The 18,512-nt window shown below is 32.5% G+C and overlaps 1 protein-coding gene across 1 annotated transcript in view; it reads right to left on the reverse strand.

Annotated features, from left to right (window-relative positions):
- The window catches only part of LOC118187800 (orexin receptor type 2-like), a 120,574-nt gene extending 102,076 nt beyond the window's left edge, over positions 1-18,498 (reverse strand). The window contains exon 1 of the mRNA XM_085825363.1: positions 15,463-18,498. Coding sequence (XP_085681489.1) covers positions 15,463-15,870 — 408 coding nt within the window. The 5' untranslated portion in view covers positions 15,871-18,498. The remainder of the gene's footprint in view (positions 1-15,462) is intronic.
- Between the last annotated feature and the right edge of the window lie 14 nt (positions 18,499-18,512).

The raw sequence follows: 18,512 nt of genomic DNA on the forward strand, positions 1-18,512 counted from the left end.
TGATGAAGAACACTTTTCTTTCCAGTAATGTAAATGGAATTTAAACTGTTATTGGAGATAAAAATGAGTGTGAAGCTCGAAAGACAATGAAAGACAGAATTTAGTATTCCACAATCATAACGATTTTACAGATTATGCGGTAATGTTGGGCTGGAAAAAAACTTCGTGATGTGAATAAAGGACGACGCAGCAGGTTGAGAACAAAAAACAACGAGCGAGGGAACTGTGGAGTGTCTGTTGCTGAGCTTTCACAGAATCTCAGAGAAAAGCTACCGATATGGATGATACTTGTAGAAGACATGAGACTAAATTTCCTGTACATTCTTTCTTGCGGGATTTACATCTGCTGTTTATCTGTCTATTTTGCTACTGTACAATGCTATAGACTATGTATTGCTATGAATGATGGCCATTTTGGATATCTGTAAATTTAATATCTGTGAAACATAAAATAAAATGATCACACATGCTGTTAGTAGCGTTTACATCATCAAAATTCAGAAAGTCTAAATATCATTTTCGGACGCACTTTAAGTGATTTAATTTAACAGCTTTTTGAAAACTTGTAATGCCCTATATTATTTCTTACATTATCATCATAATCAAAGAAAAGTTTTTTCAAAATGTGTTAAGAAATTAAAAAAACAAGCTTAATTTTAATTGCGGGAAGAAGAAGAATAGACTTTCCAAATAACTGAACTTCTAGTTATCTGGATTACTGTCGCAATGGATTTCACAGCCAGTTTCTAAATGTTTTTCCTAATAGTTAAAGATGTCAAATTGTTTTATTAAATAATATTTTTCGATTTATTTCATTCATTAGAATTCGATCCTTAGAATACCAACTTCGAACAGAAGGATAGCTCTTGTAAAATCTCTTTTTTACTTCTGTGAAATTAGTACTGAACCTAGGAAATAATATTTTTATTTCTATCAGAATTTTTATCGTAGCTTCGATATATAAATTATGAAAACTTATTCATTCCTTTTTCCTGTGATTGCAAAGCTACTTAACACATTTTCTCAACCTTTTTTTTTATCTAAAATAATTGATCATTTTCTGACATCGCTCATAATCCTTTCTCGAAATATTTTGTTTCTTTCAGTAAAGACTGCGAAATACGGTTCGGTGTCTTCCTCCTGTGAGACAATAATTTATTAACACAATATTATAAACACGTTAATCAATTAAAGGATACTAATGCGCTTGTCACTTTGATTAAGTAATGGATGCTATTTTTAAAAAGCACTTTATTATCCATTTTCTGTTTTTTGTTCTAAAAATTTATTCTAATACTTTAAAGTTCAATAGGCGTAGTATTACTCTCAGTTAATCCCAATGACTTCGTGATATTTCGAATTACGCCTCATTTTAATTAAATTACTAACATTTCATATTTTATTAAAGCTGTAAAAAATGTCTTTAAATTAAAACAACTTTGTGCTTAGGACATAAAAGTTGTTACTCTTTTACAGATAATAAAAACCATTCCATTTTGGTACATTTATTCTAATGATAATGTGTTTTTTCTTCTTGTGGAACAATACAATAATTAATTTGAGAGATTTCTGGAATATTGTAATTTGCATAATACTTTTATCATTTCTATGAATAATGCGACTTATTTTAAAATAAATTTAAGAAAATCTAATTCGAAAGCTTAAATTATACTAATATGAATTGACACAAATTACAACAAATACACTAACTGATACTTAATTAGGCTTAGTTTCATTCTATTTATATGCAAACTTCTTTTTACACAATTTTAACTTGACACAGAAAGAGAAAAAATCGAAAAGTCCAGTTTTCGTTTTGCACAGTTTACTTTAATCTGAAAGAATTATAATAACGATTTTTTAAAAATCTGAATTTGAATATTAATGTCAAAAATATTTTTATTCCAGAAAAGTAATCCTGTAAACTAAACTTTCAGCAAAAATGTCTCTTATAGGATCATATTTTTAGAAGTAGACTTAAAGTTGAAATGTTATTGAATAGGTATTATAATCATTAAAATATTCAAAGAAAAACCTTCATTAACATAATTCGAATACCACAAAGAACATTTCTCCATTGAAATATGAATACCCGCTTAAAATGTTTCAAGTAATAAAAGAAATTTAAATTCCAGTCCACATAGATGATTGCATTGTCCGAATGTGATGACAAATAAAAATTTAATCATAAAGTTTTGAGTGCCAGCATTTCTTTTATTCTTTTGTGCTCTTAGATTAAAGATATTTTAATTTATTCATTAAGGATAAAATTAAGTCACCAGAGTTACGTAAAATAAATTATTTTTATAAATTTACGGAATATAAAGTGTATTCAAATTAACAAAAACATTATTAAGGTTTGATTTAAAGACTTATGAGATTTACTTAAAACAATTTATTATTTGCTTTATTTAAAGGAATCTGACCATATGGAGATCGAATTAAAGATTCATTTAAATAATTAAGATTTGACTGAATCAATGAATTGTTTATACTTTGTTTCCAAGCTCCGAGATTATCTCCGAATTATTTCATATGCATCATATCTTTTCTTTGCATAGCTTTCTGATACATGACTTTTTTTCGGAAAGTGAAGACAGAACTGAATATATACTATCTCGTTTCAAACAGTTAGTAGAAAGAGAAGATTAAACGATTAAAATAATTACAATCACCTATATCACAGAAAAGAAATGCACAATGCTTAACATCTCTTTTACAATATAAAGTAATCTCTCCCCGAAAAGGCTAGAGAACATGTTTCTTTTATTTGACAGAAGATAAAAATGGATTTGAAACATTCTACAACCGCCATCTTATATTGATATAAAATTTCCACTGAGGTTTCCCGTTTCAGCCATTTGTCCAAAACCCGATGTTGTTGATATTTCAACAATAAAAAATTTATTTTTTCTCTAGAAGTTTATCTTTTATAGAAGAAGTTTCTTATTGCATTAGGAAAAAGGAACACTCAGAAAATAAAAAAAGTACTGAAGTTAATACAAGATCATATTAATATTTTTCCGGGAAAGGTATAAAATTTGGAATATTTTTACACAGCTTAAGAAATGTGGACATTTAAATAAGCTATATACGTATTTCTGAGACGTTAATATCTATAACATCATACGAATTTAAAGCAATCAAACTTACTGATACTCAACATAATTTCTTCAGATGCACAAATCATGAGTTAGTTTGGAGAAATGGTTATTATTCAACGTATAAATAACGCAGAATTCTTGAATCAGAGGAAAAGCTTTTGTGAGCCTTCTTCTTCTTTCTCACCCATTGCTTGTTACACCTCCTTCCTGCATGAACTGATTTACCAGCTTCGGTAAGCCGCATCTGCTTTGCGGCTTGTCTGTTACGTGTATTTAATATTTAATACGACATGAACATCTTGTTTTACATTTCCGACCAGCTGCAAAATTGATCTCTGTTACAATCTCAGTTTTATATAGCCAAGTTGACGTGTTAATAAATATATTTATTTTAAACATTTACCTTATCATTGCTGTAGTCAGGACAGGACAATAATAACATCTGTCTTCACAATTCAGCAACATGGCACATAATTTTTTAAAGTGAAAAATTTTACAAATATTTCTCGATATTTTAGTGTTTGCTTGGTAGTGGGCGATGTTAAAAATTTTGCGACAGAACTTTAATACAAAAAGCGCATGTATGAATTACTTAGGATATTTTTCCAAATGAGAACATCAAAGATATACTAAAGAATTTTAGTCCTTTTTAACAGTTTGTAGGGTTTATATTTATTTTAACTAACATTTATTTTAAGTTTAAACTATCTTTCCTGTCAAGCCTTACTTTCCCCTGGAACTGCCAATGCCAGAGTATATAAATTTTAGTTGAACGCGCAAGGATTCAAATTATCAGCGGAAGTATTCTGAGTTAAATAGAAAGGAAACGAGTTCGAGGTGTGCTGTTCTTACTTCACGAGCGCGGAGGTAGTTAGCCAGAAATTGAAGAACCCCGCGTTTCGGCCTGTGTGCTTGCCTTGAAGAATTGTTAATCGTTCAACGTGATCTTCAAGTTTGCTGAATTAGCAGCGGTATTGTAAAACGCGGTGAAGTTAGTTACTTTTAGAGAGCCTCGTAGTTAGAGTCTTGTTATTAGTTTCTTTTCAGGTTCTTATTTTTATTTTACCGCCAAATTGGCGTAGTTTGTGAGCGTCAAGAGCACGCATTTGTAATTTATTACGTTGAATAAAAAGGGACTTAAACCCTTAGCAAGACTCTGTCATTTATCCAGTTTCAACAGTCACCTATTGGTTGCGTGCAAGTTGGAGGCGCGCAACTCTACATGTTATATTTTTCTTCTAAATGAAACAACAATTAAAGTAAGAGAAATGAGAGAATAGAAGATACGAAAAATAGAAAAGAAATATAGTTGTAAAAACCAATTATACTTAGATTTGTTTGAATAAATGGTCATTAGTAGAAAGGCCGAACTATAGCCATTTTAACTCATTGTAAGCTATTTTTAATTCAAATAGATGTCCAAGTCTATTTTATGAATTTAGAATGTACTTTAGAAATAATTTCTTATTACTTCATTAGAAACTGCAAAAATATTTATAAATTACTATATTTGCTATCTTAATGTCATCCAGTAAAATAACAGAATCCTAAACATTTTATTATTCTACATTATTCTATAAAATGACTTTTATAAGCCAATTTTATTAATTTAAGACAGTAATCTGAACTCTTCTGAATTGCTTCATTAATAAATTATTTAAAGAAAATTCTAAAAGTTTAACTTCACTAGAATATCAACTCAAATACAATAAACTCCGTTTTCCCACTAGTAATTTTTTGCATGATTAAATCGCAAGTTCCAATCATTTTCCAGCCAAAATTACATTCTGATTACTTGCCACCTGCGTCAAAGGACTCGATGATATAAAGTATCACACAAGATGTAGTGAAGAAACTAAAAGAATCTCATAATTAAATTAAGATTTTTTACGACATTCCAGAAAAGAAAAATTTCACATAGGTTGGGCATCCGACTTTTACACTTCATTTACTTCGGTTTTCTTATTAGTGAAATACTTAATTTTCTCTTTAGTTTTAGTTATCAAAGCGGAGCGTATTATTATTTTTTTCAAATAAACCTTTTTATTGCTAGACTAGGAAGATTCGATAGGGTACGTAAACTTTTATGAAGGGATCATACTGTGGAAAGTTACATCCTGTTGCGACAATGACTGCAAAAATCAACATTTCGCAAATGAAAACGTTGTTTCATCTGGTAATGGGAGTAAAAGGCGGACATTTTATATGCTAAAGCTAATTTCTGCTAAAGAAGGGTGGTCGTTTAAAACGCGCCAAAATGATGAGATTAATGATGATTAGAAAAATATACTGCTGTTCTAGCATTAGAAAATAATTACAATTCTAAAAGTTTCAAGAAGATTAATATTTAATTATTGTTTCAAACTTTAAATTTATACTGTTAGATGAAGTGACGATTCATGGAAACCATAAATTTCAAGAAGTGGTAAACTAATTGGATCCAAAATGCAATTTTAAATTTACTTAAATTTAATAATTTAATTTTTAATGAGTATTTTAATTAAACCTGTTACTCTTCTATGCCTACTGGTAAGTCACCAAATTTTTTGATTTTGTGATTGTTTTTTAACACTTATTTTTTATGCACGCTAACTTCGTACAGAAAAAATTTGTATATGCAAATGTTTTCAAAAATAATAAAATTGCTTATCAAATAAATAGGAAATACTGCAGTTAATAAAACAACGAAGTAGGCCAAATAATAATATTTAAAAATAAAAACATTTAGATGAGTTTACATTTTAAATAAGTATTTAATCATTAAGCAAAAAAGATACAAAACAAAAGAAATGGAAATAAATTTAATAGAACATTTATGTCATAGGCAATATCATCATAGAGTGGATGGGTTTTGTGAGAAAAATTATATTTAGCTCTTCTACTAATAGAAGAAAGAGGAAAATAACCATCTAACTAATAATAATTCTGATAACTGCTATAGCAACCGTAGTTTACAATGAAAGGGAAATAAAAGACTAATGTTTTCTACTATGGAGAAAAAAGGCTAACTTGAAACAAGAGGGAAGCTGTTTAAAGACCGAACAGAAAAAGTTAAATATAAAACTGTTAAACAAATAGAGAAAATATTTATGAAAATGAAAATATTGAACTCATATCAGTTTGCTAGCTGAAGAAATGTTCTGAACAGCTTTGAAAAAAGAAAGTTTTAAATTATGTTTATGATTCTATTAATGCTAAGCAATGGTTGATTTGTGAGATTATTTCTTCCAAAGTAAATTTCATGTTCTTAATGTAAAATTTTGCTAGTTTAATGGATAAAATAATATTACCAGGAGCGATGGATGCACGAAAAAATAATGCTATTTATAGAGAATTTCATTCGAAAGCAAAAGTGGCGAATGATTTCTCAGCAAATGGCGAAAGGGCCTGATTATAACATAGCCGACGAATATGAAAGCGATTCTTAATACCAGAGAATATGAATTTATTTTATTAAACTACTGCCATTTTAAATAGAATAAAGTACAAAAATCGGGTAATTGATCTTTGCCATATTCCTCAAAGGCATTAAAATGAATAATTGCAGAAATTATCCTTCCTTCTTCTACTCTCTGTAAAAGATTTAAAAAGATTTTATCTTAATTAATACAACAGAAAATTAATTTTTAGTCGTGATGTTTTCGGAACAGGAACTTTGCACTGAGTTAAGCTTTTATCAACTTCTAAATTCATTCCGAAACTTTTTGATCGCCTTGATAGTGACGAAAATATTGAAGAAAAGGCTATGCACCATGAAAGCAGATAATTTTATATAATATAAATCACATTACCGTCTTTATGTGGTAGGTTTCAAGATTTTAAGAACTTAAAATGCGATTAGAAGTCATTTCCTGAGAGGTTAAGGAAATTAATCTTTCAGACACGTAAATAATCTTTTAATTTTTTGATATAGTACCAGTAAGTTCTGTTTGCTAATAGATAACTGTTGCTAAAGAAAAATTTCACTTCCTTTTATCTGAAAGTTGAGGAACTTAACAGTTATGAATAGCAATAGGATTAAAGTTATGAGTGGATGTAATTGGATTATGGACTATAAGAGGATTTGAAGGATTATAACTATTTCTTAAGGAAAAAACAAATTAGCACAAATGCAGTCAAACTCGGATATAGTGAACCTAAATCATTCATCTTTGCCAGAGTACATGCGAAATGTACTCTAAAATTTCGGTTTATCGTGGACATTTATGTTGTCGTTTATAATGAAAAAAAAAAAAATAAAGAAATTAAAAAAATAATTCTTCTGAAAGCTTTACAAAATATGTTAAGAGCAACACTGGAGTTTACTACGCATTCATTAAGTGCACAAAAGGGCAAAAGAAAGTTGTTCAATTCCATAAATTTTGGTGTCTAGAAAGGTGAAAACACGCATAACACTATAGTTAGTAAGATTAGGGGTAAGGAGTATTCTTTCGTGCTGAGGAACGATGTATAGTGCCTGAGGAGTACGCAATTACTAAGGATTGATATTAGTTCTATTTTTTAGTGATATCTTCAAGAGTAATGAGCCTGGACTATGTTATCAACCAGCTCAGAAAAGGCATTCATAGTTTAAAGGCTAAAAGTATGCTGCTGATAAAATGTCACGAAGAACACTGTGAATATGTGTAACATGTCAGGATCAGAGAAGAGGAAGCTGCTACTAATTCAAAAGGAGATATTCTAAAAACGTCAAGTAGCTCCTGATGAATTAGTCAAAAATAAGTATTTTTTTCACAGAAAACAGTGCGACGTAACACTTTTTCCAGAATATCTTGGGTGTAATAGTCAGCTTCCAATAAAACGAAGACAAATTCTTTGTTTCGTGGACAATTGTCCAGCTCATCTTCGCTTTGAGAAAAGGTTAGTCTTTCAATCCAGGAATCAAGTGGGACTAGCAGCTTTACAAATATGTTACAGAACGCAAGTAACACTAAAAATGCTATGCTAGCCGAAAGTAACGCTACCGCCGAAAACCAACATCATTGTATACAGGATAAGACCATGTCCCAAGTGATTGTGTCAATATGACTAAGCGCTTCATTGAATTTAAACCTTCCAAATCAGTACTGAAAGCCTAAATAAATATTTCAAATGCTGCTGTAAAGCGTGGGCGAGTGTGTAAAAAGTTATGTTACTGAACCTTTAAAAGAAAGCTGGTTTGATTATTGGACATGCAACATCAGAGAGTTTCGGGGTTTTTAACCAATTGCTTGAACATATCAGTGCGAATTTCCCGAAAGTTGAAGATTTCATCGACGTTGACTGTGAAGATAATTTTACGAATTTTCTACATAGATGGATAATTCTAGAAAATTATATATGAAATTGCTCAATTTTTCTGTATAATGTAACATGAAAAACTGAGAGAAACGATGCTCTGCCGGAAAAATAAGAATACAGGAGCAAGTCTATTTAACATTTAGTAAATGGCTATCTGGCTAATTCGGCGAGATATCGCCAAACTGGCAACGGTTTTGGCGAATACATTTTATCAATAAATCTGGCGAAAAATCGCCGAAAGTCGCCAAACTTGCCACAATTTAGGTCTGATCCCTGTGTAACTGTAATGAGTATTGTAATTGAATAACTGTAGTTGAAACTCTGAGTAACTTTAACGGCATTCGGCTCTCATATTCCTTGCAGTAATTTCGAGAAGAAGAAAGTACTAGAAATATCTCGGTGGTTGGGTGAAAACTATATAAGACCGAACACATCATCAGTTTCTACGTTGTTGTGAGTTGCTAGTTTAGCGTGAGTTCGGAGTACTGAGATGTCTCCGGGTTAGTTTCGGTCTTTAGACACGCTTTTGATTGGGTTGTAGTTAACGTTTTTGGTAGTTTGAAATGTAACTACTGATTGTACTTTGTGGTACTGTTGACACTTGCACGATTATTTCTGTGAAAATTTCCAGAAATCTAAAGCGTTTCTTTTGATAAAATAAATTTTATGAACCTATCATCGGACCTGTGTGAATTCAATCTATTACGAACCCATAGGCACGCAACAATTTTTGTTGTCAGAAGTGAGATTGAATGCTAGTGACAAAAACCAAGGAAGAGGAACTAAAACAGCTCATGACTGCATTTGCTGCATTCCAAGGAAAGGTGAAACTCGCCGTCAAATCTGTTAAAGAATAGATGAAAAGCTGGACAGGATTCCGTAAAAGAAGAGATGAAATCTCTCAAGTAAAGATGAAAGCTGGTGAAGAGGAAATGAAAAGAGATATTACCTGCAGAAGTAAAAACGAATTCGATGCTATGAAAGACGGAATAGGCATGGTTGAAGCTAAAGCTCGAGAAATTGAAGAAGTTTCTTCTATCGAAAAACGAATCGAAGAGAGGGTTTCTGAGGTCAAACAACAAATTGATTACAGAGTTTCTGCTGTCGCCAAAGACGCTGAGACTTTAAAGTTGATAGCGAAAGCAGGAAGCAATTCTTATGTTTTAAAAATTTTCTCATGCCTTCTTGTCCCTCTCTAAAGATATCTAAATATGATGCTAAGACTTCTTGGCAAGTGTATAAAACACAATTTTCTACAGTGGCAGAGGTAAATGGCTGGGATTACGAAGTTAAGGCCTGTCATTTCGCCACTTCTCTGAGAGCAGACACAGGTAAACATATCCCAGACCCAGACACATATCCTTCAAACTCTTCTCGAAAAATAGAGGCTAGACTTTGAAGCTCCAACCGGCGCATTGCAGTTGCGCTTTGGGAAGAAGTGTTTAAAAGACTATAGCAGGCTTAAATTAAAATACCTTCAACGGAAACCCACGGAAACACTCCAGGAGCTCACCGTGGATGTTGAAAGGCTGTCTCATATCGCTTTTCGGACTGTTCATCAGAAACAAGAGAAGTCCAGCCCCTGCCGTACTTCATCGGGGATCTTGAGATACAGAAAGCTCTGCAAATGGCGGATGCCAAGGATTTAAAAAGCGATCTAGTGTACGCCAGGAAATTTGAGGCAGATCAGCAAACAACTTGTAGAGACAACCACCCAACCAGAGCAGCTCAAGTCCGAGAGACAGTGGATCATGTAACTGCTTGTCAAGACGATTTAACCAGGCAAGTCAGACAGATTATCAGAGATAAGGAACCGATTCTAAAGTGCTGAAACTGCGGTGGTAAAGGCATGTACGGAGGAAATGCAGAAAACCCCAGGAAAAGGAAAATAAGAGCATTTCCCAGCAAGGACACTGGAAAGAAACAGGAATTTCCTTTAGGGTATAATGAAATAACTCAAAAAATGTTAGACTCCACGAGGAGTACTAGTAGCCTGGGCACACATCGACCTATTGAGGAGCTTTATCCCGGTGAGAGTTGCCAAAGTAATTGATAAGGTAAAAGTCATTAAGAAAGGTGAAGTGGTTGCAGCATATATTGAGTGACCTGCTATAAACGAAACAGTAACCCTCCAGAATCCGTGTCCTCGGAGAGCCTAACATCGGAGTTACTGCACAATGTACAACTAAGTAATGAAGAGAGAAATGCTTTAGAACATGCCATTAAAGAATTTCAAGATATTTTCTCCCTCTCGTCTTCTCACGTAGGTCGAACCAGTTTGACACAGCATAGAACTGATACAGATCAAGCAACATCATCTGCAGATCAAGCAACATACAAGGCATCTGCAGACTGCTGGATAGGAAAAGGTAGGAAAACTTCTAAAGGACATGTAAGGAAGGGACGTTACCGAGCCTTCTGCAAGTCCATGGGCCTTTCCCATAGTCCTGTTCAGAAAGAAAGACGGCTGAACTAAATTTTGTGTTGATTGCCGCCATTTAAACGAGTTTACGAAGAAAGACAGCTTTTCCGATATTCTCAACACTTTTTCTGGAAGCAAGTGATTTTTGACACTTTTAAAGTGTAGATATTGACAGATAAAAATATACTCTGATGACCGAAAAAAGACGGTATTTATTACCGGACAAGGACTTTGGCAGTTCAAGGAGATACCGAATGGGTTACGTAATACCTCGGCAACATTCGAACGCGTCATGGATGGTAGATGAGAGGTTGCCTTACGAGCCTGTCTGATATACCTGGATGACATCGCCATCGTTGGGAAGAGTTTTAAAGAACAAATGGGAAATATTAGAAAGGTACTTCAGAAATTGAAGGAAGCAAATCTAAAATTAAATCCTGCCAAATGTAAATTGTTGAGAATGAAAGTGACTTAACTTGGACATCTCATTTCTGCCGAAGGCATGTGTACGGATCCAGAAAAAGAATCAGCAGTTAAAGATTGGAGACTTCTCGAAAATGCACAACATCTTAGAAGTTTCTTGGGGCATTACCTCTTCTATAGAAGATTTGTAATGGATGTTTCTTTCATCGCAAGACCCCCTCAAAGTGTGACAAATTGCAAACAAAAGTTCTTGTGGATAAAAGAATGTAAGAATGCATTTAACAACTGAAGAAACTTTTATCATCTGCGACAATCCTGACGTATCCTCAGGCCCATAAACCATTTATTCTTGACACAGATGCGAGCAATAATATTTTCCGTGCTGTTTTGTCACAAGAAATAAATGGTCAAGAACATGTCGTAGCATAGTGCAGAAAATGTCTATCTAAATCGGAGAGGAATTAACTGTGTCACCAGGAAAGAGTTGCTTGCCACAGTAAAAACCGTAGAACATTTCCATCATTATCTCAACGGCAGAAAATTTTGCTCCGTATAAATCATGCATCATGTGCTTTTAAATTTCACGAATTTGGACGGTCATATAGCCAGATGGATACATAGACTGCAGGAATATGACACAACAATCCGTCATAGGAAAGGATCGTTGCATGAAAGCGCCGACGTCCTCTTTAGAAGAACCTGTCTAGAAAGCTTCCGATATTGTTCTAGGGTCGAACTGATATACGACTTGTTTAATCCGGTCATACGTCAAATTGCGAATACAGAATCGACTGATCCAGACACATGGAGTGATGAAGAAATCAGGAAAGACCAGTTGGAAGACGGGCAATATTAAACCCATAATTGATTGAATGAAATCTTCAAACAAGAATCCTACCTGGCAGGACATTTCGATCTGTAGCTCTAGGATAAAATAATACTGGGCTCTCTAAGACTCATTCCGTATACGAAATGGCGTCTTGTACTGGATGTTCGAATCGGATTATGGAAAGACATTCCGATGGCAGCTGATACTTTCTGAATCATGGAAAGACATTCCGATGGCAACTGATACTTCCTGGATCCCGAATGCCCCTAAAGAATTACTTAGCAAGCCAATACGAGTCCACTTCGGAATAATGAAGACTTTACATAGAGTTCTAGAGCGCTTCTACTGAATTAACGCAAGGGCTGACGTGCAAAAAAGGTTCCAATCTTGCAATGCTCGTGCGAGTCAGAAAAGACCGAAGAAACGTAGCCCAGGGAAGTTGCAACGTTACAATGAAGGAGCGCTCTTTGAACGCATAGTCTTTGACATCCTGGGACATCCGCCACGAACTGCTAATGACAAAAATACTTCCTTGTTGTTATTGATTACTTAACCAAGTGACTTGAAGCGTATCATATTCCTGATCAAGTTATCATACCTAATCAAGGATATCATACCTATCCGGGAAGTATGAGCTGCCATCGGAATGTCTTTCCGTCATCAGATTTGAACATCTGGTACAAGACGTCGCTTCGCATATGAAGTGAGTCTCAGAGAGGTTTAATCAAATTATGCCTAATAACCTCCCGCTGACGATTTCCAGAAACCAACAGGACTGGTACCAGAAGTTACCATTGTTCTTTCTGGCTTATCGCTGTGTTGTCCGCAAGACTTAGGGCTATCCCCATCCCAGATGCTCTTTGGTTGTGACCTTCGTCTGCCTTGCGAACTGTTATTTAGTCGCCCTCCAGATGCGCCTTCATTACCTGAGGAGTACATCCGAATTCTCCAGGCATGGTTTGAAGTGATATAATTTCGCTCGTGAGCGAGTCAAGTTGGTGAAGGGGAAGATGAAGACACGATACCAAACGAGATCTACAGGAAATGGATTCAACGAAGGTGACAAGGTGTGGTTATGAAATCCGATTCTTGGGAAAGGAGTTTCTCCTAAACTACAGTCACCTTGGGACGGTCCTTACACAATCCAAAACAGGCTGAACGACGCCCTATTTTGAATCCGTATGTCATCTAATTTTAAGCCTAAAGTCTTTTATTACGATGAGCCTTATTATGGCCATAGTACATAGTACATAGTGTATATAATGTAAATAGTGTACTAAGACCATGGTCTTATATATATATAAATTTATAAATTTATGCATTTATTTATTGGTTTAGCATTTGATTTGCTTTATGTCATTTATGGCAATTACGTTTAAAGTATTGCACTGATTTACCTTAGTATGGCTTCCTCTCCAGAGATTGTTCCGCTCGGGACGTGCAGTCTTTGGGAAGGGGGGCGATGTTACGAATTTTGTACATAGATAGATAGTTTTAGTAAAATTGTATGTGAAATTGTCTTATTTTTCTGCATAATGTAACATGAAAAGCTCAGGAAAACGATGTTCTGCCAGAAAAGTCGCCAAACTTGGCGCCATTTTGGTCCGGTCTCTTTATAAGTGTAGTGGGTATTGTAATTGAATAACTGCAATTGATGCTCTGTGTAATTGTAATTCTAATCAGTCCTTTCAGTAATTTTGAGAAGCTGAGAGTACTAGAAATATCTCGGCGCCCGGTTGAAAACTATATATGATCGGAGAGACCATCAGCTTCTCAAAAGTTGTAAGTTGTTAGTTCAGCGTGAGTTCGGAGTACTGAGATGTTTCCGGATTAGCTTCGCTCTTTAGTTGTGCTTTGCATTGCGTTATGTTTTACGTTCTTGTTAGACTGAAATGTAACTACTGATTGTACTCTGTGATACTGTAAGCACCTTCACGTGTATTTCTGTGAAAAGTTCCAGAACTCTGAAGTTTTTCGTTTGATAAAATAAATTTTATCAACCTATCATCGGACGTATGTGAATTTAATTTATTACGAACCCATACGAGAGCAACAATATAATGAATGAAACAGAGCCATGTGAAATTATTATTGAGACTGTGAAATGTAGCTCTATAATTTAAAACATTGAGCATTAAAATGATGACAGCGATACGAGAGAAAGTATTGCAACAGTGAAAGAGGAACTGAATCATGTCCTCGCTTTGCTACGTTGCCTAAAATGCACAAATAAAGTAAATTCGAGTATAGAAAAATCGGAAATTATAGAAGAGGAAATAAAACATGCTTATTAAAAGTGTTTATACAATACAGCAGCACTAGCAATAGTGCAATTTAAAAGTAGGTATTTATTGTTCTTGTTTTTAATTTCAATGTTACGTGATCGAGTATTCGATTAATACTGTACACTTCTCTTTCTAAAACATACTTTTTTAAGACTTCGGTATACAAAGTTACAAAATCTGTCAACAAGAAACATTTTAGCATTGCGTAGTAGTGTTTTAAAATGCATGGACAATTTCTTAAAAATGATGACAGATTCAGTTTTTTGCATTAGTATTATTCCATAAAATATTAAAATTTTAAAAGTGCGTCAAAATAATGAGATCAAACTTTATCAGCCTGTTCTTGTTATCGTCCTTAGTTTAATGTTTATTATTTATTTTCCTAATTTTTGAGGAAAGCAAGTTGTTTTACGGTTAGCAAAATTCAATCGTTTGAAACTTATTGAAAAAAAATTAAAATCGAAGTGTATCTAATGATAACACCTTGGGTAATTTTATCAGGTATTTTAATCACTTTTAAATCTGATAATTTTGATTAAGTAAACATCAAATAAAAACAAATACAATATTATCTCACAAATATACGGGAATTATTTACGCTCAAGTAGCAAGTATAGTAAAATAACACTATAATGTAATTATCGATATTCAGTTAAAAGGATTAATTAAACAGGGTAAATAAAGAAGCATTGATATTAATCTCAGTTACTAGGATAGGTCAGATTTTGGTACTTTTAAAATCTGAGAGAAAAATTGTTAAAAATGGGTCTTTTTTAATGTAAATAAAAAAATCATATAGGGGCTTGGACAGATTGTAAACAAGAAAAGTGATTAAATAGCCTACTTATCATACTTACCGTTCATAAAACCTTTCATACATTCATACATAAACCATTCATACAGGTGTTCATAAACCACTCATTTGTGCATACACACCGTTCATAAAACTAAGTAACTAAATATATTTTGGTTAATCCAGTTATATTTTTAATCAACGTAATGAGATAATATCAAACAAATATGCATTCAAAAATATGAATAGACAAATTTTGTACCATGATGTTATGAACTTTCTACTTTTAAAATATCTAAATCTTAGATAGAGACAAATAATTTTACCTGAAGATAAAGAACAAGCTTGCAGGTGATACTCCCGAAAAACCAAGTCTTGGTGACGTCCCATAGCACGGTTGGTGGCAAACATACCAGGATGACCAGAAAATCAGCGACTGCCAGGTTTACAATAAAGTAATTTGTCACTGTTCTCATGCTGTGATTACGGTACACTGACACGCAGACGAGGGCATTGCCCACCAAGCCAACAAGGAATACTGTTACGTGAAGGGAAATGAGTATCCACTCTGCAGACGATGGGTATATGTACTCCTCTATCATGGCAAGGTAGTCTTCATCTGAGACACAGTACTCATTGGAGCAATCCATATGCGTCGTATTTGATGTGGAATTCAAGCCATCTAACTGAGATTCATAAATTACAACAGCTTCTTCGCTCGATATGTTTTCCATTTCGGATACTAATTGGCGATGCTCTGACAGAGGCAATGCTTCAGAAGTTTATGGGCACACACAGATTTTTTTTGTCTGGTACAATTCTTTATCTTTGGTCTAAATTTGATCACAAATTTTTGACAGGCATTGAAATTTAAATTTGGATTATGAATTTTGTATCAAATGATCATAAATGATGAGTAACAAAAGAATTATTTTTTTTTCTTGTTTGAAAAACTGTGTATCAATAAGTGTTTATTAAATTATGATGCAGTGCTTGAAATACACAAACTATTTGATTCATGTAAACTCACTTCAAATGAAGTATTAAATACAAAAAAGATAAATTTATTTCATAACACTTTAGAAAATAGAAATTTTTCTCTCGGAACGATAGGATTTTAAAAATATAAAATATATATCTTTATTCAATTTAGTGCACATTTCCGGAATATAATCTGTTTGCAAATAAGGATATATAATTATGTCTAGAATTAAAAGGTTTTAAATATTTAAATTTGCATTACTATAAAAATATTATAATTACTATAAAATTAAAATTGCATTTAAGGCTATATGGTTATTAATAAATGATGAGGAAGCGAAACAGAATACTAATTTAGACAAAATGCTAGTTTAAAAGATATAATTTGAAATACGAAGAAAGAAATCAATTTACATGTTAAAATAGTTTTAATACCTACATAAAACGCGGATTTTATTAAATTAAACTTTCGTTAGCAAACAAGTGAACCTGTATGGCTAAATAGCAAAAAATAAAAACGCTACACTCGTAGAAATGTTCGGTTATTAGAAACGCGCACAGTAGATAAAAGAGCTGTTAAGATAAAAGCAGAATGAGGTAATTAGCAAGCAACAGATGTATTAATTTTAAATCAGTGAGTGTCAGATAATTAAACTACAGCTACACGGATTAATTTTATGCTAGCAATGAAAAATTTTAAAATGCTTTTCTGTGTAGGGAGGAATTCAAAGACGAACAATTATTATAAACAAATTACAAACAGAATCTTTATAGTACTAATTTACAAATTAGCAATCTCTGAAATGTGCAAAACCTCAATGAATATTTAAAAAAATACAAGTTTTAAAGATAAATTTTTACAAAATTCACTTTTAGACATTGCTTAGCGAATAAAGGCTATCTTTACAGTAGTATAGTTAATTATCTACAGCAATATGTTCATATAATAAATTGTGAAATTATGCAATACCCTTTGATAAAATTTCAGTAAATAAAAAAAAATATGTAACACCTTTCAGAAAACAGAAGAAAATAATTTTATGTCAACTTACAAGATTTAACAATGTATTCAGCTATCGTTTCGAGAAATAAAATGAACTCCAAATAAAAGAATATAACTTTAAAATCAATGCGCGAGAAATAATATTACAGTAATTCTAAAATTCCGTATATATTAGTTTTGTTTAAATGAATCAAAGTTGGTTATTTCATTAAAACATTTAAAACCACTCTTTTATATCTCTTTCAGAGAAATTAATAACTAACAAACTGAGAACTTAGTTGGAACTGAAATTGAGTCTACCTACTTAAATACATGTATTATACAGATAATAAATGCAGATATTAATCTGCAAGTTAATATGTAACTAATAAATTAAAATACACAGATAGTAAACTGTTTGCAAATTTTTAAAAATATCTTTTTTGTCTATTGCAATTCAAAATATGATTTATGTAAATCTTGCTGGAATTTTAAAGAAAGGAACACATTCAAGAGAAGGAACCCGATTAAGACATTCCAAGGCAAAATTAATCTTTTCCGTAGAGTGCTAACTACTTGAAACTCAAAATAAAAAATAATTCTGGAAAAAATATCGATAACTCTTGAAGTATTTAAGATGGATTGCTGCAATACTTTAAATAGGTTTTAAAGCTTACAAAATAATTAATGATTTTTGATTTTTTTTTATTCCTTAAATTATTAGCTTAACAGATAAACACTTAGCTATTATATTAACTAGAACTACGAAGCATATATGCGACGATGCATATTATTTTATTTTAGTATGAATTTAAGTCAGAAAAATATTTCTATGAGAGTGTGTGTATATTTTCAAGTCTATATATAGAGTACCTTTTAGAATATGGAATTTATGTTTGAATAAAAAGTATGCCTAAATAGTTTAGGAGAATATTTAAAAACGATATGAAGCGTCACTGTTTAATTTTTTTATGTAATTTTGATTAATGTTTCTCAATTCGCTGATTTATTCTATTAAAAATAATGTACTGATAGGCTGGTGATAATTATAAAAACGGCGATAGCATCCCAAACTGTTATAATTGTATGAAATGTTTTTCAAATTAAAAACTTAATTTGCATTTGAGACAAATAAATTGTTTTTTAAGTATTTGCGCACAAAGTTTGTATTTGGAATTTATCTGCCATTTACCAGCCGCTGTAAGAAGTTTAGCAATATAAAACAGTCTAATAGATCAGTTCAAGGAATTGAGTAGTTCATGTTTTACATCCTACTTCAGATATTCATAAGATAAAGTCCAAATGCTTTAGTTGAATTAATGTTTGGATTTGCTAATCTTTACTTCATTATTTTCTTGGAATTTCACTTTATCACTCGTAAAACGACGAATCTACTGCCTTAGTACAGTAGAC

The sequence above is a fragment of the Stegodyphus dumicola genome, chromosome 10 (genome assembly GCF_044657685.1).
Source record: "Stegodyphus dumicola isolate Sdum_Otavi_A_Nest chromosome 10, ASM4465768v1".
Taxonomy (NCBI): Eukaryota; Metazoa; Arthropoda; class Arachnida; order Araneae; family Eresidae; genus Stegodyphus; species Stegodyphus dumicola.